Raw genomic sequence first — 19,434 nt, 5'->3', positions numbered from 1 at the left:
TATCACAGGTTGTTAATGAATTTTCTCCAATTATGATGCCATGTTCTTTATATAATACAGCTTCTTGGGTTATTTGTTCACCATACAGATTGAGTAAGTATGGTGAAGAATACAACCCTAGTGCACGCCTTTCCTGATTTTAAACCATTCAGTATCCCCTTGTTCTATTTGAACAACTGCCTCTTAATCTATGTACAGATTTCTCATGAACGTAATTAAGTGTTCTGGAATACCTATTCTTTACAATGTTATCCACACATTGTCATGATCCATGCAGTCACTGAAGCACAAGTAAGCATCTTTCTGGTATTCTCTGTTTTCAGTCAAGATACATGTGATGTCAGCAGTGATATCCCTCTTCTAAATCTAGCTTGAATTTCTGACAGTTCTCTGTTGATGTACTATGGCAGTTGTTTTTGAATTATCTTCAACAAAATTTTACTTGCATGTGATATTAATGATATTGTTTGATGGTTTCTACATTCCGTTGGGTCACTTCTCTTAGGAATGGGCACAAATATGGATCTCTTCCAATCGGTTGGCCAGATAGCTGTGTTCCAAATTTCTTGGCATAGATGAGTGAGTCTCTCCAGTGAGTATCTTCATCAGTTTGAAAGATTTCAATTTGTATTCCATCTGTTCCTGGAGCCTTTTTTTTTTGTTGCCAATGCTTGGATTTCTTAATTCTGTACAATTGGTTCTTGATCATGTGTTATCTCTTGAAATGGTTGAACATTGACCATTTCTTTTTGGTACAGTGACTTTATGTATACCTTCCATCTTCTTTTGATGCTTTCTGCATCTTTCAATATTTTGCCCATTGTCTGTTCAAACTCATAGTGATCCTGTTTAGAGTTTCCAACAAGCCACTGGTGGGTTTGAACAGCTGACCTTGTGGTTAGCAGTGTAGTCCAGTGCTTATCCTATAGCACCACACCAGGACTCCATTTTGCCCAGAGATTCCTCCAATATTGCAACTCAAGTCTTCAGTTCTTTCACCTTGAGAAATGCTGAATGTGTTCTTTTCTTTTGTTTTTTCCAAGTATTTGCACATTTCGTTATAATGCTTTGTCTTCTCAAGCTACTGAAGTCCTATGGAGCAGTTCTACTCTGAACTGTAGAGTCACTATGAGTAGGAATCCACACGATAGCAGTGGGGTTTTTTTGGTTTTCGTCTAAAGTGTAGAAGCCTTGGTGGCGCAGTGGTTAAGAGCTCAGCCACTATGAGGGAGAAGGATGTGGCAGTGGGCTTCCATAAAGATTACAGCCTTGGAAACCTGTTGGGACAGTTCTGCTCTGTCTTATGGGGTTGCTATGAGTTGGAATTGATTAGCGGCAGTAGATTTGTTGTTATGTTTTTCTTGGTGTGTGTCGGGGATATTAAATGGATTGTCTCAGTTAATCTTCATAACAGCAGCTCTCTGAGTTATCTTGTTAACTTGCTCCCTGTTGACAGATGAGGAAATTGAGGCACAGAGATGTTCTGTAACTAGACCAAGTTGATGTAGGGACTGGTGAAACTAGGAATGAACATGAGCAGCCAGAGTTTAGAGCTGACACTCTTACAGTGTACTACAAGGTGTTTTTTAAGGTACCCTGTAGACTGCAAAAGGAGCCCTGGTGGTACTGTGGGTTAGGCATTAGGCTGCTAACCATAAGGTCAACAATTCAAATCCACCAGTCACTCTGTAGGAGAAAGATGAGTTTGGCTACTCCAGTAAAGATTTCAAGTGTTGGAAACACTGTATAGGGTCACTGTGAGTCGTAATCCACTCAATTACAGTGGACTTGGTTTGGATGGGTCTAGTCTAGACTGTACAGTGCTATGGACATGTGAGGTTCATGCTATAAGGATCTTGCCCATCTGATGGGGCTAAAGGAATCCTGGCTCTGTCCTCCTGTGTAATGGTAAAAGGGAGAGGGCAATATGGAGACTTTGCAGGGGACCAAAGAGGCAGTTTCCTAGGGGATTGGCTAGCTTTGAGCATTTGGAAAGGTATTATATCTGACTCTTCTACTACTATAGGTATTCTACTATTGGACTAGCAGGCCTGCCTTAGATAAGGAGTGGAGGTAAGTCACTGTTCTACCAGGGTAGAAAAGACAGGTGTCCCTGGGCCTGGGGTCTGGTTCAGACCTTGCCTAGTGGGGTCATAGGTCAGAACCCAGGCCAACTTGTTTGCTATTTAGGGGCAAAGACTATGTATAGCTTGCTGGTTCCTAGCCTCTGACACATGAATTCATAAATGATAGTTGGGTAAATGAATGAAGTAGTATCCTTGTGATAGCCCTTTGGAGGCCTCTCACTAGAATGCATAGTCACTTTTTTTTTTTAGTCTTTATTTTTTTAAAGTTTTTATTGTGAATTGAGTGAAAGTTTACAGGGCAGATCATCAGTTTCACATTCAACAAATCATATACTTTGTTTCATTACAAAGATTATAATCCCTCCATGTACCATCAGATACCAACATTTCTCTCTATTCACTTTAGCTCTTTTTTTAAAAAAAAAAACAAAACAAAAAAACCCACTCAGGCATATATAATAATTTAAACCACCAAAGGGCACATTCTATAAACCTGCCTCCTAGCCGCTAGCTCTTAGTCCCTCTAATCCCTGAATCTAGAGTCCTCAGCTGCTCCTTCTCCCCATGTCCCCATCTCTGCTTCCGTCTCTGGTGTTGCTGCTTCTCTAGATACATTCTACTTGTGCTCTTCTTCCTTTATGGTCCTAGGGTCCTTTGTGTCTGGAATATAATATTAACGACTCTCCCATTTTCGTTACAAAATTTCTACCTTTACAATTGTGATAGTTGCAATTAGTCATGATAACAGTTACTCACTATTGAATCATATGTATCGTATCCCCATCTCTCTTCCTGAGACCCATCTAGACAAGATGAAAACTATTCAGTGGGGATTCTATCTTCTCCTGCACACTCTTAAACTAAACTCCCTCTTGAAAAGTTGTAAGCCAGTCACTTAATGCCTTTATTGCCCTCGCGTTTTAGATAGCCAGTGTCTCTTAAGTTGCCCGTACTCATCTACCCTATATACAGAAGGGATAGCATTGATACTTAATGTGAAGACTCCTTCCCTCTCTGTTGGTATTTTGAGCTACTACATCCATGAGTATAGGTCAAGTTCATCAGATTGTAACAATTTACCCTCATTTCCTTTATAATTTTTTTTTTCTTTTATCTTCCTCTAGTCGAGTTCTCATTATCAATCCATCGAGGCTAGGCCAGATGGGTACTATCTACAAGTTTGGGTGTTCTTGTGCATCTCCCCTTCATATCATCTGGATACTTCATATCATCTGGATGCTTCACTCTCAGCTCTAGTCCTGTGTGACTATGTCCTTGTCCATGGGCCAGGTCTCACCACACTTTGGACCAAGCAACCCTTCCTCTTCTCTCTCTCATCTCCAGGTCAATGGGAGTCTATGGAATGTGGTTGAACTCAGACCATTTCTTCATTCCTACTTATCCCCCTCTTCCACTCACCAGTAAACCAATGTGGTAACCAGCAAGCTTACATGCCTGCTCATGTTGTTCCCTTTGAGTTTCAGTCTTAGAGGGAGATTTGACCTGAAGAGATTTAATTGCTTGCCTTGATGGCTTCTCAGCAAACAACTTGCTTATTCTTGTAGTAGCCAGTCATGCTGACATTTTTTTTTTTGTATGTTTCCTGATGATCTTTCTTTGAAGATGTATCTTCTGCTGCCCTAGCTGTTCCAGGCTGGTCTGCTTGTTAGAATGTATAGTCTTTTATATATATAAATTTATTACAGAAGTTGTTCTGTGTCATAGAGTCAGTTCCAACTCATAGTGACCTTATATAGGGTTTCCAAGAAGCAGCTGGTGGGTTTGAACCATCAACATTGTGATTAACAGTCCAGTGCTTATCCTACAATGTCACACCAGGAATGCATGATTATTAAAGACATTTTATGAAATACAGAAATAAAGAAAACAAGTAATCTCATTGTTTTTGTTACAAAGAGTAGTAGGGTCTTATATACTAGGCATCAAAGGGAAAATGGGGCTATAAGGGTAAGGTGGGGCTCTCCTTTTGCTCCCTGCCTGTATTCATCTAGTTGAACACGGTACACTTGGGGTTCAGAGCCTGGCCTCGTAGAGCATCTAGAATAGAGGAAGAGTGATGTGGCAACCTTTGCTAGTGTGAGGGGTCTGGAGTACTTGACTAGCTTTGCAGGAAATTGCTCCATTGCTACCTCTCCTCACGCTGGCTCCTGAGAGAGAAATCTAGACCCTGTGCAGATGGATTCACATCCTGAGCCTAGAGTTTAAAGAGGGGGAAGGAAACAGAAAAGAAGGAGAGACACTTACATTGGCTGTGTGGAGGCTCTAGGTAGCTGATCTTTCTAACGTGTGGCTTGATGCTTGTGTGCATGGTGGGGACAGTAATGGTGTAGGGGTACAGATTAGGTGCAGCTGTCAGGACTGTGCTCCTAGCCCTAGGACAGTGTACTCTGGGGGTGAGTGCTGAGAATCTGTGGTAGGGGCCTAACCCTGGGTCCCTGTTTCAGGCAAAAGCAGGGGGGCACTAGGACCCAGAGGCTGGCATGGTCCTGACAAGTCTAGAGCAGCACTAGCGCAGAGTGAGACTCCTCAGCTGGCAAGCAGGATTCAGTGTCTCTGGGTTCAGAAATCATCGGGCAGCAAAGGGGACTTGCTCCTCAAACCCCTATATCTGCCCCTGCTTCTATCCCGGTGGGCCACCGTGTGAGGCCCATGGACTGGGGAGGGCTGGGCCTGACGACTCCTGTGTCTGTCCCTGACGGCCTGGAGCCCTGACCCTCCTGCCTAGGTTTCTGCCTTTTCTCTCGGTCCCTGGCCAGCTGGGGGAGGGGGTGGAAGCCAGGTGAGCAACATGGCCCAGAGCAAGAGGCACGTGTATAGTCGGGTAAGTGACCCTGATCTGGGGTGGGCCCGGGAGGGCTGCTGGAGAGGGCCTGGGTGCCTGTGAACATCATCATTATGGGGGCTGGGGAGGTAGGCTGGGACACTCACAGCCTGCAGCCTGGATGGGGTTAGGCTGGACAAAGTTGGGCCTTAAATGGGGACTGGCTAAGGCTGGCCTTTGACTCTAATTGGACCTCAGGCCAGGGTTTCCTGATGGGGGCCGGGCAATCTTGGGGACTTGGAATGGGGAGGTGGGTTGGAATGGCCTTACAGTGAAGCCTTTCTTCAGAGCTTCTTTGTTGTCACTTGCTCTCTTTCTTCTGGCTGAGCTTGAATCTGTACCTACTGTTGTGTCTACCTACCTGGCTCTGAGAGGCTTAAGGGGACTGTGAGGTGGGGGGGGTCTCTGAGTCTGGAGCCAGCCTTGATGTCACTGTCAGTTCCTTTTATTATCCATGAGACACCTGCTGTCCCAGGTGTGACTTAGGGCCTGGAGCCCCTGGGAGTTGTATCCTCACTTCCCTGGATGAGCTCTCTGGGAAAGGGAGTTGGGAATGACAGGGCTGGAAGGTGCCCTGGCTCTTCCCTGCCTTTTACAGGGCTCCCTTCAGAAGCCAAGTTGAGGCATCAGCAGGGAGCCCTTGAGGTCACATCTTCATGCCTCATTCATCTCTTTGCTGCAAGGCTCCAGGTGATGGAGCTGCTATTGCTAAAAATGGCCTAGGTGTGATTCTTCTCACCCATGGACCTATTTGGGTCCTAATTTCATATTGTGTCCTGTCATCACAGAGGTATCAGAAACTGAGAGCTTTCCAAGGACAGCCTTTTAGTTAGTTTGTCCATCCATGGGGTCATGAGCCATCCATTTGGAGCATTGGGCAGAGTGTGGGGCAGACTTGAGGTGCCCAATTTACCTAGCCTTTCTGTTACCTCTTGTAGAAAGATAGCACAGGGGAAGGATCTCCAGAGCTAGGAGGTAGTGAGTTGCTAAAACAGAACTCAGTCAGGCAGAAGGAGTTGAATGGGCTGAGGTGAGGCATCCAGGAGTGTCGAGGTGATGTGTGGAGGGGGGGCGGTCTGGTTAGGGAGGAGTGCTGGTGATTTGAAGGTCTGTCTGGAAGGAGGCATATTATGTGACTTCAAAAGGGAGAAGCTTAAGAGAGTTGTTTGAAGTACAGGAAAGACAGGTGACAGTGTGGAGGGGGAAGCAGGATTTTATCAGGGCACCTATTGACTTAACCTGCCTTCCCAGTTCAGGCTCCTTAGAGGGAGCACTTAGTTGTGAGCAGCGTGGTGTAAATGGAATGATGTGCTTGAGTTTAATTCCTCTCACTGGGGGCAGTGCTCCTGAGAAAGCAGCCAAGTGATGCAGTCATAGATCTATCAATGAATTCTGACTTTTTAATAAAATTTAGGCGTAGTGGTTATGAATCGGGCTGCAAACCTTAAGGTCAGCGGTTCGAAACTATCATCCGCTCCGTGGGAGAAAGATGAGGCTTTCTGCTTCTGTAAAGATTTACATCCTCGGAAACTCTGTACAGGGTCGCTATGGGTCGGAACCAACTCGACAGCACTTAACAACAACATATATAAACTTAAAAATCTTAGCAGATTCCAATGTGGTCTGGAGGAATTTTTCAAAGGGAAGTTTTGGGAGCCCATTTCACTCTGAGAATGAGTTTCAGGGGAGCACCTTCTGGTCTTTAAATGCAGAATTCTGGCTGGGACACTGCTTATGTGTTAGGAAGGCATTCTTGACCTGAGGCCTTTAACTGTGTCTGCTTGCACATATGTTCCTTTCAGACTCCCAGTGGCAGCAGGATGAGTGCAGAGGCAAGTGGCCGGCCTTTGCGAGTGGGCTCTCGTGTGGAGGTGATTGGAAAAGGCCACCGAGGCACTGTGGCCTACGTTGGCGCCACACTCTTTGCCACTGGCAAATGGGTAGGGGTGATCCTGGATGAAGCAAAGGGCAAGAATGATGGAACTGTCCAAGGCAGGAAGTACTTCACATGTGATGAAGGGCATGGTATCTTTGTGCGCCAATCCCAGGTAACCACACTGCTGCTGTGTGTGTTTGTGTATGAGAGTGTGTGTGTGCACATGCATTCATGTGTATATGCTCTGTTGCACATACAGCTGTTATGTTGATGCTCCTTTTTCCTGGGTATGGGCATTAAACTTCTGGGTAAAAGGAGGGAAGATTGGAGATCTATTCTTAAGGCTTGTTTGGCGATTGGGGAGGGGCCTGTATAACAGCCAATCTTGATCTGGCTCTATTGAGTCTGTTCTGTGGCCTCAGATCCAGGTATTTGAAGATGGAGCAGATACCACTTCCCCAGAGACACCTGATTCTTCTGCCTCAAAGGTCCTCAAAAGAGGTAACAACGACCCACTGAAGTTACCTTCCCATATTCACAAGTCACTAGGACTTCTCCAAATAACATGGAGCCACAGTGGATCCTGAGAATTTTCTGTCTCCCCATGTTCCCTTATTTATATTATCTCCACCTTTTCATGATGTTTTCTATCCCAACCTTTTACTACAAACACATTACTTTGTTTCTGTTTTCCTTCTACAGAGGGAACTGATGCAGCTGCAAAGACCAGCAAATTGGTAAGTGGTAGAGGGTGGAAGCACGGAGTAATAGAGAGGGAAAGAGAGGGGAGGGAGGAAGAAAAGAGTCTGGAGACCTAGGCAGGGAGAAGCAGCAGGTGAGTCTGAACTGGGTTGCATTTTAGTCTCTCAGCCCCTTGAGAAGGAAGCTTTTCTGGCTGTGAGTTGCTGCTTTAGGACTAGAGTAAAAGTGGTAGCAGGGAGACTCTATTAGGGTTCAGAAGTTCAGGGTCAAATGGGACTGAGACTAGAGGTGTTAGGAAGAATGGATCTGATCTCAGTAGTAATGCTAACTTCCCACATTTTAGTACCCAAGGGTGACAAGATCTTAAGGGTTTGGGGTTGGGAGTAGGGTAGGAGCTAGAGGGGGAAGGAGCTCTCCTGTTCACAAATGAATGGCAGGGGACCAGGCCATCTATCACATGTTTTAGGGTACACTCAGAGGACCCTTCATAGCTTCCCTCTGCTGCGCCACACAGGGTGTGAGGTGGGGTGCCAGGCTCTCTAGTCTCTCTGTTCCAGATGTGTGGACATCTTGGAAGGTGATCCTTGAGGGACCCTTCATCTCACTCAGGGTACCCCCACTTATGTGTGCATGAGTTGGTCTTAACCCACGAGGTCTGGCCAGCTAGCACAGTGTGGCATCTGTCCTCTAACTCTGTACTTTCCTACTCCTCATGCAGCGGGGAATGAAGCCTAAGAAGGTGGTGTGTCTCCTATTTGTGTCTGGGTGGGTGGGGACCATAAGCCCCCTCCCCAGCTGTCCTGCATGTCCTTGGGCTGCTGCATGCATGTGTGTGTGACTTTGGGGCTGGAATGACCAGAGGAAATAGTGGTCTTGGTTTTCAGAGTTCCTTTGGAGGGGTACCTGGACATCAGGCTCAGTGTCCAAGCCAGGTAGCACTCAGTAAAAACAATACCTCCTTCCCCAGGATGCCTAGTCAGAGACCCAATATTTGAGTCGGTCAACAGCAGCTTTTACTGCTTTCTGAAATAGAGCATTTCCTAGATGACAGTGGGTTGTCACTGAATCTAAGCTTGGGATTCAGTAGGAGGATAGACTGAGGACATTTTTGGGTTGGGGAAAGAATAGTTGAGATAATTAAGTAAAGAGGTTGGAGATCAGGGAACAGCATAGAAAGAACTGTCCCCAAGTTGAAAAGCTTGAGATTCCTTTGGTGTCTTCTCTGGGTGGGTGCTGCTGTGAATGCCCACCTCCACTTGACCCCACTAGTCTTTCCCCACTTCCCTTTCTGGTGGTATGGCTGAAGCGCACTTCTCACCTCTTGCAGTCCTCCACCAGCAATCATGGGAAAGGGCTCAACTGTGTCACCCCCGCTCTCCCACACTTATAAACTCTTAGGTCACTGTCTTGATCATTTCCTCACACCAGATCCTGCTCTAGGCCTTGGCCTCAGCTGTCCCTGACCTGCATGGGCCTGTCTGACCTGTATGCCCTGTGCTGTTTGTACCATAATGTGATTATCTTGTTGCCTGCCTGTCTTAGCATGGAGAGCTACTGGGTTGGGGCAGTGGGAGGGGAGAGGAAGGCATCTTTTGGACTCCTTTTTGGTGATGGGTCCTCACTTTGGAATCTTGCCATGAAGTGACCTTTTGGTAATACTTGCTTTGAGCTCCTGGCTCTGAGTGAAAATGGGGATGTAAGAAGGAGAGTAATGCTTTAAAGGATGCTGGGCCCACCCAAAGGGCATAGGAACTTTGCTTCTTCTCTTGATTATTGCTTTCTGGTTTGGGCACTCATCTGACTTTAGTCCCCAGAATCAAGACAAGCATGAAACTCCCGGCTGCTAACTATGGAGGAGCCTGACCTGACCTGGCTTGGGCCCTGAACGCTGCTCAAATCCTGGGGTTTGGCAGCTGCTTGGGGAAATGTGAACCTCAGCCTAGGCTGTCCATGCTGGGGATACAGCACCTTCCTTATTCAGGGTGGGAGCTGTTAGTTGCATTCCCTGTCTCCCTCTTCACTGCTTCTTTCATAGAGTTATCACTGAGCCCATGTGGAATAGAGAGTGAGCTCCAGAAGCAAATGCAAGCAAGAATCCAAGAGAATTCCAGATAACTTTGCACACTGCCCAGTCCTTGCTGGGAAGCCCTCTGGAATAGGCTATAACCTGTCTACAACCAGGGAAGGTGGGAGAGAGGAGCAGAACACTGTTATTAGTTTGCTGTATGGATAGAATGTTCCCAAGGGTTTCTTCGTCATTCTGTGTCCACCTCAGGGCTGATGCCAGTTGTTGGAGGGGTGCTCTGGGTATATGTGCCTGATGAGACCATAACGACGGTGTATGAGACAGAAGTGAAGCTGATGGAGTTGTGTCAGGAGGGAGTGCAAGGATGACAGAGATGGAGCAGTGAGGCCCTGTGTCCTTGCCCAACCCTGCCCTGACCTTATGGTGTCATTACTGGGAAGGCTTTTGCCCCAGTTTCTGGAGCAAGCTCTTGAGGCTGAGGGTGGAGGAGGAGGAGCCAAAACCTTTCTTGGGTAGGAGGAGCCTGGCATGTCCTTAAGCAGGGCTTCGTCCAATCATGAGGAAGAGGAGGAGCCAGGAGAGCCTCTGGGCCGTTGCTAGGTGACCGGGGATCAGTGGCTCCACCCCCATGGAGCAGAGGAGGGTGGGTGCATGACGTCAGGTGGAGCTGGTGCTGCGGCCACTGAGGCTGCCATCAGCCTAAGCTGGCGAACTGGGCCGGGGGAGCCTCTCTGGTGCCTGCTGGAGCTTATATGCTCCGCTACGCACCTGTGGGGCCTTTGCTTCGGAACCGCAGTCGTTTGTCGGGCCGGGAAGCTGAGGCTGCATTGTTGGGATTTGATGCACTAATCTCCTGTCTTCGCCGCCTTTCCCTCTGTTCGGTCTCTTTCCCTCCCTCCCTTCGTCTGTCCTTCCTCCGTGTGTTCGTCCATCCTCCTCTGTACCTCCTTTTCTTTCCTCGTACTGCTTTCTTTGATTTTCTGCAATGATGAGACAGGCACCGACAGCCCGAAAGGTACTCTTGCTTGCTCTGGTCCTGCTGCCGGGTTGCCAGGGCGATGGTGGCAGCAAGCTGCTGGGGTGGGGGTGGGGGCTGATTGACTTCATCTGTCTACCTGGTTTTGGGGGCAAGGGTAGGGCTGGAGGAGTGGGGGACAAGGAAAGGTTTGGGTCACCACTAGGTCCCTGGTGGAAGCATTTGTGCCCTGCCCGTGTGAGCCTGTTTGGGCCTGCACCCAGTGACTTCACAGGTTTGGGCTGCAGGCAGCCTCTGCCACAAAGTGGCTCAGGGATTGTTTGCTATGTTGGAACCTGGGTAAGCAGGTCCCGGGGTCTCAGTGCCTATCAGGCTTGCCTTACTGGACCTTTGCTAAGAATGACTCTTGGTTGTGTCCCCAGCCTTCCTCCCCCTCTTCCCCCCCAGTGTTTGTGGCAACGGGACTCTACCAGAGTGAGATGGAGACCCTAGAGGAGTAGGTCTGACCCAAAGCTCCCAGGGCATAGCCCAGGGTGGGAGGGGTGGGAATAGATCTCCTTGGCCTTGGTGTCTCCTGGAAACAGAGTCCAAGCTGAATCTTGCCTTTGCCAGAGCAATGGAGCCCTGGGAGTGAGAACCCCATTTGGGAATTGGAGTTCACCATCCATTCACCACTTGCAATGACCTGAGTGGTTTCTGGATGTGTCTTAGAGTAGTAGGTTGTCTGTGCTGCTGCCCACCCCACCCCCACCTCTTTTCATGCAGCTGGGTGGGGTTACTTTGCTGAGCTCTGGGCTCTGCCTAATGCAGTATTCATGGTACTGACACCTGAGCCCTCTGCCCTAGGGATGGGAACGTGAGGGGAAGGACAGCAGCTGTGGTCCACCTTTGGGCCTGATCTCCCTTTCTGGGTTCCTGTCACTCTTACTGTGGGATTTCTAGGGATTCCTCTGACAAGTAGAGCACTTGAAGGGAAGATGTTGAACTGGGATAGTCCTTGGGAGTGGTGTGTGGGCAGACCTCTGGCTCTGGGCTGGAGTGAGGGTTGATTCTCAGAAGGGCAGCTCTCTGGAGACCTTTCCCACCAACTGCTGCCTCTGGTCTCCTGTGGCTCAGTCTAGGAGATAGGGATTTCTGGGACTTCCTGGGTATCTGAAGGAGGGAGTCCTGGAAGGGTTGGGTAAAGTGGCAGCAGGAGCCAAGGAAACTGGAGTTCTGGGTTCCTGGATTAGGAATAAGGTGATTCACTTGGGGTAGATGGGATGGAGTGGTGGGAGGGGTGTCTTAATAGTAGCCCTGTTTCTGTCGTTACTTCTGCTCTCATTGCTGTCCCTTTTGCTGTGTGTCTTTCTGCCATTACCTTTTTTCCCTGATTACCTCTCCTTCTCTGGCTCCTGTTGCCTTTCCAGACCACAACTCGGCGGCCCAAGGTGAGGATAAAAATAGGTCTTTGTGCAAGCCCCTGCTGAATGGACACATGCATTTCAGGCATGTGCATGCATGTGTGCATGTGTTTGATCCAGTAAAAGTTGGTCACTGTGTAGCCTGGGTTCTAGGGGGTTTGTGGGGTGGGGGCACTGAAGGCAGTCACAGGCCCTTCCTGGGAAAATAACTTCAGGCACTTAGAAGGTTGTCTGAGCCAGTAGCTTGAGTGCAAAAGAGAGATGAAAGGAATTATGGTTAGCCAAGTCAAGCTTTCTTGAAGAAGGGAATTTTGGCCATTTTAGGGGTAGGGGTTGAAAGAGAAGTGATGAACTGGCAATGTAAAATATCAGGGACTGAGGAGTTAAGTGTGACTGTGTAAAAAGTGGGGTGGAAGAGGGTGTCTGTGGATAGCACATATGTCTGGGCATCACCTCCGGGATTGCTACAGGACTCAGTACAACCAGAGAGAGTACTGAGCAGGGCTGTCTGCTGCCCATTCAGCCCCATGGGGCTCTAGCTGCTAGAATGCTTGGAGTACTTTGCTCAATGAGAGCCCCTTTGTCTTTGGGGAAGGAGATGACAGAAGGGTTGTCTGTACTGACCTTGCGGGTGGCACTTCTGACAGCCATCTGTCTAGGGGTAGGGAAAGGGGAGATCTGAGCCTTGGAAGGGAAGGAGAAATGGATGTTCAAAGTGGAGGGCTAGAGAATTTATAGGGACTGTAAATTTTACCTTGGCCTTTTTACTGGTGGGATCCCCTGAAATGGACTGCATAAGGGAGATTGAATTAATTTCTAAAGAGTAGGGGAGGGCCTAGCAGAGGTGAAGAGCCTGCCCACACCCCAAAGCCGGAGAGAAAACTTTGATCTTTTTTTTTTGCTGGGAATGACAATGAGGCATTTTTTCCCTCTGGGGAGGAGAGCACAGACCCACAAGAAGATATAACTGGGAATAGGAAGAAATTGCTAGAATGATCACAAGTGGGTCAGGGAGGAGTTCTGGGAAGGGGAGTAAGGGACTGATTCTGCTGTAAGGGGGTAGTGCCAGAGCTGGGAGAAATGTGGGGTCAGTGCCAAGAGGAGAACCTTGTAATCTATGTCTCCCCCACCATTCTTTCTCTCCTGCCTCCCTCCTTCCTCCCCATCCTTTGTCACTATCTCACTCTGACACTGTGTCATTTTCCCCCTCCCCTTGACTCTGTGTCTCTGTTCTCATTGTGCTTTGATACTCTCGTTCTGCCTCTTCCATTCTGTTTTCTCCCCTTGCCATATTCTTAAATTCTTTCTTCTCCCTTTTACCACCTCTATCCCCATATTCTTGTCTCCTCTGCCTTCTCTGAATAGCCCACCCGCCCAGCCAGCACTGGGGTGGCTGGGGCTAGTAGCTCCCTGGGCCCCTCTGGCTCAGCATCTGCAGGTGAGCTGAGCAGCAGTGAGCCCAGCACCCCAGCTCAGACTCCATTGGCAGCACCCATCATCCCCACGCCAGCCCTCACCTCTCCTGGAGCAGCACCCCCACTTCCTTCCCCCTCCAAGGTAAGAACTAAGGTTGAGAACAAGAGACAGCTGATACCCAAAGAGACCTTTGAGCCCTGGCTGAATCTCAGGAATTTTCTGGGTTTGGAGGAGACTCAGAACATGGACTCGGAAGGGTGGAAACATTGCATGTGGGTGTCCTGCCACTGACAGAGCTACCTTTTCCTTTCTTACCCTTTTCCACACTTGCCTCTTCATTTTGTGCCATGGTTTTCTCTCAGATGTTTGTATGCCACTTGCTTTTGACCCTGGGGCTAAGGTGGCATTTGCATACGTTTCCTGCCCTCTCTGCTCTGGCTCAGCCTTGGTGAGGAGGAGAGGTTGGCTGTGTACAGACAGAGGACCTTCCCTTCATAGGAGGAGGAGGGGCTGCGGGCCCAGGTGCGGGACTTGGAGGAGAAACTGGAGACCCTGCGCCTGAAACGGGCAGAAGACAAGGCAAAGCTAAAAGAGCTGGAGAAACACAAGATCCAGCTGGAGCAGGTGCAGGAATGGAAGAGCAAAATGCAGGAGCAGCAGGCAGACCTGCAACGGCGCCTCAAGGAAGCACGGAAGGTGGGGCTTGGGATGAAGTAGGGTGATTGGCAAGGCTTGGGGCCCAGGGAAGTGTTCCAGAAACTGGACTAGAGCTGGAGCTGGAACAGCTGTGAGAAAGGGTGGCATGGGCATCTCTTTGCACATACCCTCATTCCCAGGAAGCCAAGGAAGCGCTGGAGGCCAAGGAACGGTACATGGAGGAGATGGCTGATACTGCCGACGCCATCGAGATGGCCACTCTGGACAAGGAGATGGCTGAGGAGCGGGCTGAGTCCTTGCAGCAGGAGGTGGAGGCCCTGAAGGAGCGTGTGGACGAGCTGACCACTGACTTGGAGATCCTCAAGGCTGAGATCGAAGAGAAGGGTAAGGAACTAAGAGCTGCTGGGGGCCAAATGGTGGAGTCAGGACCATGTCTGATGAAAGTGTTAATGGTCTTCCCCAGGCTCAGATGGTGCAGCCTCCAGTTATCAGCTCAAGCAGTTCGAGGAGCAGAACGCCCGCCTAAAGGATGCCCTGGTGAGGTAGGGCCCTGTTATACTGCTTTCTCTCCTTGTCTCCAAATGCATTAGCACATCATCATCTCCCAGTGACTCCGACACACACTCTGCCCCTTCCCTCTCTGCTGTTTCTCCACAGGATGCGGGATCTTTCTTCCTCAGAGAAGCAGGAGCATGTGAAGCTTCAGAAACTCATGGAAAAGAAGAATCAAGAGCTGGAAGTTGTGAGGCAACAACGGGAACGTCTGCAGGAGGAGCTGAGCCAGGCAGATAGCACCATTGACGAGCTCAAGGAGCAGGTGCAGGGAGCCCAGCCCTCGCCCACAGGTCCCTCGCGTGGCTCTCCTTGGATGCCTCTTCTTTCTGGGCACCTTCTAGCAGCCCTCGTCTCTTCCTTCCTGTAATGCAGGTGGATGCTGCTCTGGGTGCTGAAGAGATGGTGGAGATGCTGACAGACCGGAACCTCAATCTGGAAGAGAAAGTGCGGGAGCTGAGGGAAACCGTGGGGGATTTGGTAAGAGAAGAGCTTCAGACCCTGGTGGAGGCTGTCTAGATTTCTGATGTTTGAAAGGAAGCTGTTTGAAAAGGACCTGCTGAGAGACAGACTGACCTATGACCCCTGGTGTTTGAGTAGGGTGTGTGATAGATAAGTGAACCCATCTGGATCTGCTACCCTGACCCTGCTTTTCTTTTTTCCCCAGGAAGCGATGAATGAGATGAATGATGAGCTACAGGAGAACGCACGTGAGACAGAACTGGAGTTGAGAGAACAACTGGACATGGCAGGTGCCCGGGTGCGTGAGGCCCAGAAACGTGTGGAGGCAGCCCAGGAGACAGTTGCAGACTATCAACAAACCATCAAGAAGTACCGCCAGCTGACTGCCCACCTACAGGTACCTGCCCACCCAGTGCATGGTCACCCCAGGGTTCCCTCATACCCAGGCTTTCGTCTCACTGCTCGTCCCTGCCCCCAGGATGTGAATCGGGAACTGACAAACCAGCAAGAAGCATCTGTGGAAAGACAACAGCAGCCACCTCCAGAGACTTTTGATTTCAAAATCAAGTTTGCCGAGACTAAGGCCCATGCTAAGGTTGGGGGAGAGGGTGGACCTGAGGGGGTGTGACTTTGGACTGACCTGGTATGGGGTTCTGGGCTTCAGGTTGTATGGGGAGGGAGTGTTTTATGTAGTGGTTTTAAAAGCTCCTTCCTGTCGGGACTTGTCCCAGAAGCCAGAGGCTTGGAGGAGCAAAGCCTGGTGGTTCTAGGTCTTTCTTCACGCTGCTGTCCTGCTCTCTCTCTACCCAACAGGCAATTGAGATGGAGTTGAGGCAGATGGAGGTGGCCCAGGCCAACCGGCACATGTCCCTGCTAACAGCCTTCATGCCCGATAGCTTCCTTCGGCCAGGTGGAGACCATGACTGTGTCCTAGTGCTGCTGCTCATGCCCCGTCTCATTTGCAAGGTATGGCCACTCAATCAGTAGCTCAACAAGTCTGTTGAACTTGCTGTGAACCAGGCTTTGCAGATGCTGATGGAAGGCAGTGGTCTAGCACCACTGCCCACAAAGAATTTAGAAAGTCAAACACACAGCCCACAGAGTCACCAGTGAGTTCAATTTATATCATAAATTGTGTGTTTGAGGGAGCATAGTTGGGGATCTAATTGGGATTAGGAGGGAGGGTCACTGAAGAACACGGTTGGAGCTGAGACTCTGCGGGTAACTCGGAGTTAGCAGTGCTCGCGTTCTAGATGGAGGCAAAGCGGGAGCAGCAGCTTTAAGGCAGGAAAGAGCTTGGTGCCACTGAACACGCTACTCTCTCATTCTCACATCCTAAATCCTCACAATCTCCAGCAGTCACACCATTGACTCCTACCTAAGAACTATGTCCCCTTGGCCAGTTGTTAGGCTCTGTGTTCTGTATTTCTGAGTCTGTGTTCCACATGCCTCTGCTCTGAGTCCCAGGTCCCTGGTGTTTCTTTCCACAGGCAGAGTTGATCCAGAAACAGGCCCAGGAGAAGTTTGAACTTAGTGAGAACTGCTCAGAGCGGCCTGGGCTGCGAGGAGCTGCAGGGGAGCAGCTCAGCTTTGCTGCTGGGCTAGTGTACTCACTGAGTCTGCTGCAGAGCACACTACACCGCTACGAGCAGTAAGTGACCCCAGATCCCCACTCCAGATTGACTGGAATAGTGGAATTGTGATTTCCTGGGGGGCCCTGGGTCTAGACTGACCACAGCCTTACAGAACCCTCTCTGGCCTTTAGTGCACTCTCTCAGTGTGGTGTGGATATATATAAGAAGGTGGGCACCCTGTACCCTGAGATGAGTGCCCACGAGCGCTCCTTGGATTTCCTCATTGAGCTGCTACACAAGGATCAACTGGATGAAACTGTCAACGTGGAGCCTCTCACCAAGGCCATCAAGTACTACCAGGTCTGGGGCGAGCATTCAGGTCTGGGCAGGAGGGAGCTCCTGGAGGGAGCTGTTGTTGTGAATTCAGGGCTGTGCCCCACACTGGCTGCCTGCAGCCTGCTCTGCTCTTAGATGGACTTGCCTGTGACATAACTGTATGGGGCTGCAGATTCTCTTCTACCCCTGGATGCCCATGCAGACGAGGTTCATGCTACAGTTTGGGGATAACACTCCAGTCTCCCAGGACTAACGGCCACGCATTTCTTTGTCTTCCTCCTCAGCATCTATATAGCATCCACCTTGCGGAACAACCTGAGGACTGTACCATGCAGCTGGCCGACCACATTAAGGTGAAGCAGGCCAGTGGTTAAGCACCCCATGGAGATCAGGCCCCAAAGGTGTCACACAAGACCAGGGCAGCCCTCCGAGGCCAGATCAGGGAAGCCAAAAAACCCACTAGGTATGGGGTCAGCAGAGGGCAGGGGCTGATGACCTCATGCTTCTATCCTCACAGTTTACCCAGAGTGCCCTGGACTGCATGAGTGTGGAGGTGGGACGACTGCGCGCCTTTTTGCAAGTGAGAACACATCTAGTGAGCGTCTCACCTTTCCTGCCCCCAGCTTATCACCCTCGACTGTAATACTGACTTGGTCCTCTCTCCATTTTCAATGCCCCGAGTAGGGTGGGCAGGAGGCTTCAGATATTGCCCTCCTGCTCCGGGACCTGGAAACATCGTGCAGTGACATCCGTCAGTTCTGTAAGAAGATCCGGAGGCGAATGCCGGGGACAGATGCTCCTGGAATCCCAGCTGCTCTGGCCTTTGGAGCACAGGTTTAGGACTGCGTGTGGGGAAGAGCGGGAAGCTGGATAGAAGGAGGGGGTTAGGATCTTCATTTGGCCAGGGGGCAAGAATGGTTTGGGAGTCGGTGGGAGCTGTGGTGCTAGTCCAGGGGGTTCTCCTGACTCTGGGCTATCGCACAGGTCTCTGACACACTCCTAGACTGCAGGAAACACCTAACATGGGTGGTGGCCGTGCTGCAGGAAGTGGCAGCTGCAGCCGCTCAGCTCATTGCCCCACTGGCTGAGAACGAGGGGCTGCCTGTTGCTGCCCTGGAGGAGCTGGCTTTCAAAGCAAATGAACAGGTGGGCCTGGATGGCTGGACAGAAGTTGGGGGGTGGGGGAAGGGTGTCAGGTGGCCGGTGTGGGGCTCACACTGCTCCTCATGGCTTGACAGATCTATGGGACCCCGTCCAGCAGCCCCTATGACTGCCTGCGCCAGTCATGCAACATCCTAATCAGTACCATGAACAAGCTGGCCACAGCCATGCAGGAGGGAGAGTACGATGCAGAGCGGCCCCCCAGCAAGGTTGGTGGGGAGCCCTTGGGGCAGAGCTGCTGCTGGTTGTGGGTGGGCTGGGAGGGAGGAGGAAAGTATCCCAGAGCACTGTCCTGCCTTGGAGGCAAGCCAAAGATTTTCCCAGTGACCGGCTTTCTCTGGAAAAGAGCACGGTGTGTTCTCCTCTGTCCAACCCCACCCTCTCCCCACCGCCTCACAGCCTCCCCCGGTTGAGCTGCGGGCTGCTGCCCTTCGCGCCGAGATCACAGATGCTGAAGGCCTGGGCTTGAAGCTCGAAGATCGAGAGACGGTTATCAAGGAGCTGAAGAAGTCACTCAAGATCAAGGTGAGGGGAGGGGAGGTGTGGTGGGGCATCATGGAAAGGGATGGATGTGATTGGAAGGGAGGGGAGAGTTGGGACCTGGCGGCAGTAGGAAGGATATGAGAGTACAGAAGCTGTCTGCTTTCTTGCAGGGAGAGGAACTGAGTGAGGCCAACGTGCGGCTCAGCCTCCTGGAGAAGAAGCTGGACAGTGCTGCCAAAGATGCTGATGAGCGGACTGAGAAAGTCCAGACTCGGCTGGATGAGGCTCAGTCACTGCTGCGGAAGAAAGAGAAGTCAGCACCATCCCATGGGCCAGGCCACTCTAACCTCTCTGATCCAGCCTCCTAACCCAGCCCCTACCTAGCCCCTCCCGTAGTGAGACTACCCCAGGGACACAGACTTTGTTGTCCTGCTCCACTACCAACCCTGTGGTGTCCCTTCCACTTAAGGTTATGCAGCCCCTGCCCCCTTCCCAGGACTGGCCTCTGAAAAAGGGGGATGAGGGTGGGGACATGGCAAGGGAACACTGAGCAAGCCCAAATTCTCCTCACAGAGAGTTTGAGGAGACCATGGATGCTCTCCAGGCTGACATTGACCAATTGGAATCAGAGAAGGCAGAGCTAAAACAGAGGCTTACCAGCCAGTCCAAGCATACCATCGAGGGGCTTCGGGGGCCCCTTCCCTCAGGCATTGCTACCCTTGTCTCTGGCATTGCTGGTGGTGAGTACAGTAGCACCGACCCAGAGGAAAGTGAATGGTCCTCCTCCCTCTTCACCCGTTTTGCTCTGTGTCAACTTTGACCACATTTCACTCTCTTCAGAGATACATGCAGTCCTTGTGACCAGAAGCTCAGAGCAATGA

General features: G+C 50.3%; 1 protein-coding gene across 7 annotated transcripts in view; it reads left to right on the top strand.

Annotated features, from left to right (window-relative positions):
• DCTN1 (dynactin 1) overlaps positions 1–19,434 on the top strand; it is a 42,852-nt gene that overhangs the window by 16,460 nt on the left and 6,958 nt on the right. Inside the window, exons 1-26 of one of the 7 annotated variants that reach the window (XM_006872408.1) lie at positions 4,897–4,929; positions 6,732–6,977; positions 7,228–7,306; positions 7,508–7,542; positions 8,226–8,246; positions 10,531–10,548; positions 11,919–11,939; positions 13,278–13,469; positions 13,827–14,024; positions 14,165–14,369; positions 14,449–14,527; positions 14,643–14,802; positions 14,913–15,017; positions 15,205–15,396; positions 15,478–15,594; positions 15,813–15,965; positions 16,490–16,650; positions 16,765–16,933; positions 17,194–17,262; positions 17,427–17,489; positions 17,594–17,743; positions 17,894–18,055; positions 18,148–18,279; positions 18,470–18,595; positions 18,724–18,866; positions 19,127–19,305. In XM_006872408.1, the coding sequence (XP_006872470.1) occupies positions 4,897–4,929; positions 6,732–6,977; positions 7,228–7,306; positions 7,508–7,542; positions 8,226–8,246; positions 10,531–10,548; positions 11,919–11,939; positions 13,278–13,469; positions 13,827–14,024; positions 14,165–14,369; positions 14,449–14,527; positions 14,643–14,802; positions 14,913–15,017; positions 15,205–15,396; positions 15,478–15,594; positions 15,813–15,965; positions 16,490–16,650; positions 16,765–16,933; positions 17,194–17,262; positions 17,427–17,489; positions 17,594–17,743; positions 17,894–18,055; positions 18,148–18,279; positions 18,470–18,595; positions 18,724–18,866; positions 19,127–19,305 (3,208 nt within the window). Of the gene's footprint in view, positions 1–4,578; positions 4,930–6,731; positions 6,978–7,227; positions 7,307–7,507; positions 7,543–8,225; positions 8,247–10,146; positions 10,549–11,918; positions 11,940–13,277; positions 13,470–13,826; positions 14,025–14,164; positions 14,370–14,448; positions 14,528–14,642; positions 14,803–14,912; positions 15,018–15,204; positions 15,397–15,477; positions 15,595–15,812; positions 15,966–16,489; positions 16,651–16,764; positions 16,934–17,193; positions 17,263–17,426; positions 17,490–17,593; positions 17,744–17,893; positions 18,056–18,147; positions 18,280–18,469; positions 18,596–18,723; positions 18,867–19,126; positions 19,306–19,434 lie in introns of those variants that run through there. The other 6 variants (XM_006872409.1, XM_006872410.1, XM_006872411.1 and 3 more) reach the window with 6 other exon arrangements.

The sequence above is a fragment of the Chrysochloris asiatica genome, unplaced genomic scaffold (assembly GCF_000296735.1).
Source record: "Chrysochloris asiatica unplaced genomic scaffold, ChrAsi1.0 scaffold00197, whole genome shotgun sequence".
Taxonomy (NCBI): domain Eukaryota; kingdom Metazoa; phylum Chordata; class Mammalia; order Afrosoricida; family Chrysochloridae; genus Chrysochloris; species Chrysochloris asiatica.
Note: the sequence above shows the minus strand (reverse complement) of the source record. Positions and strands in the feature narration are given on the sequence as shown.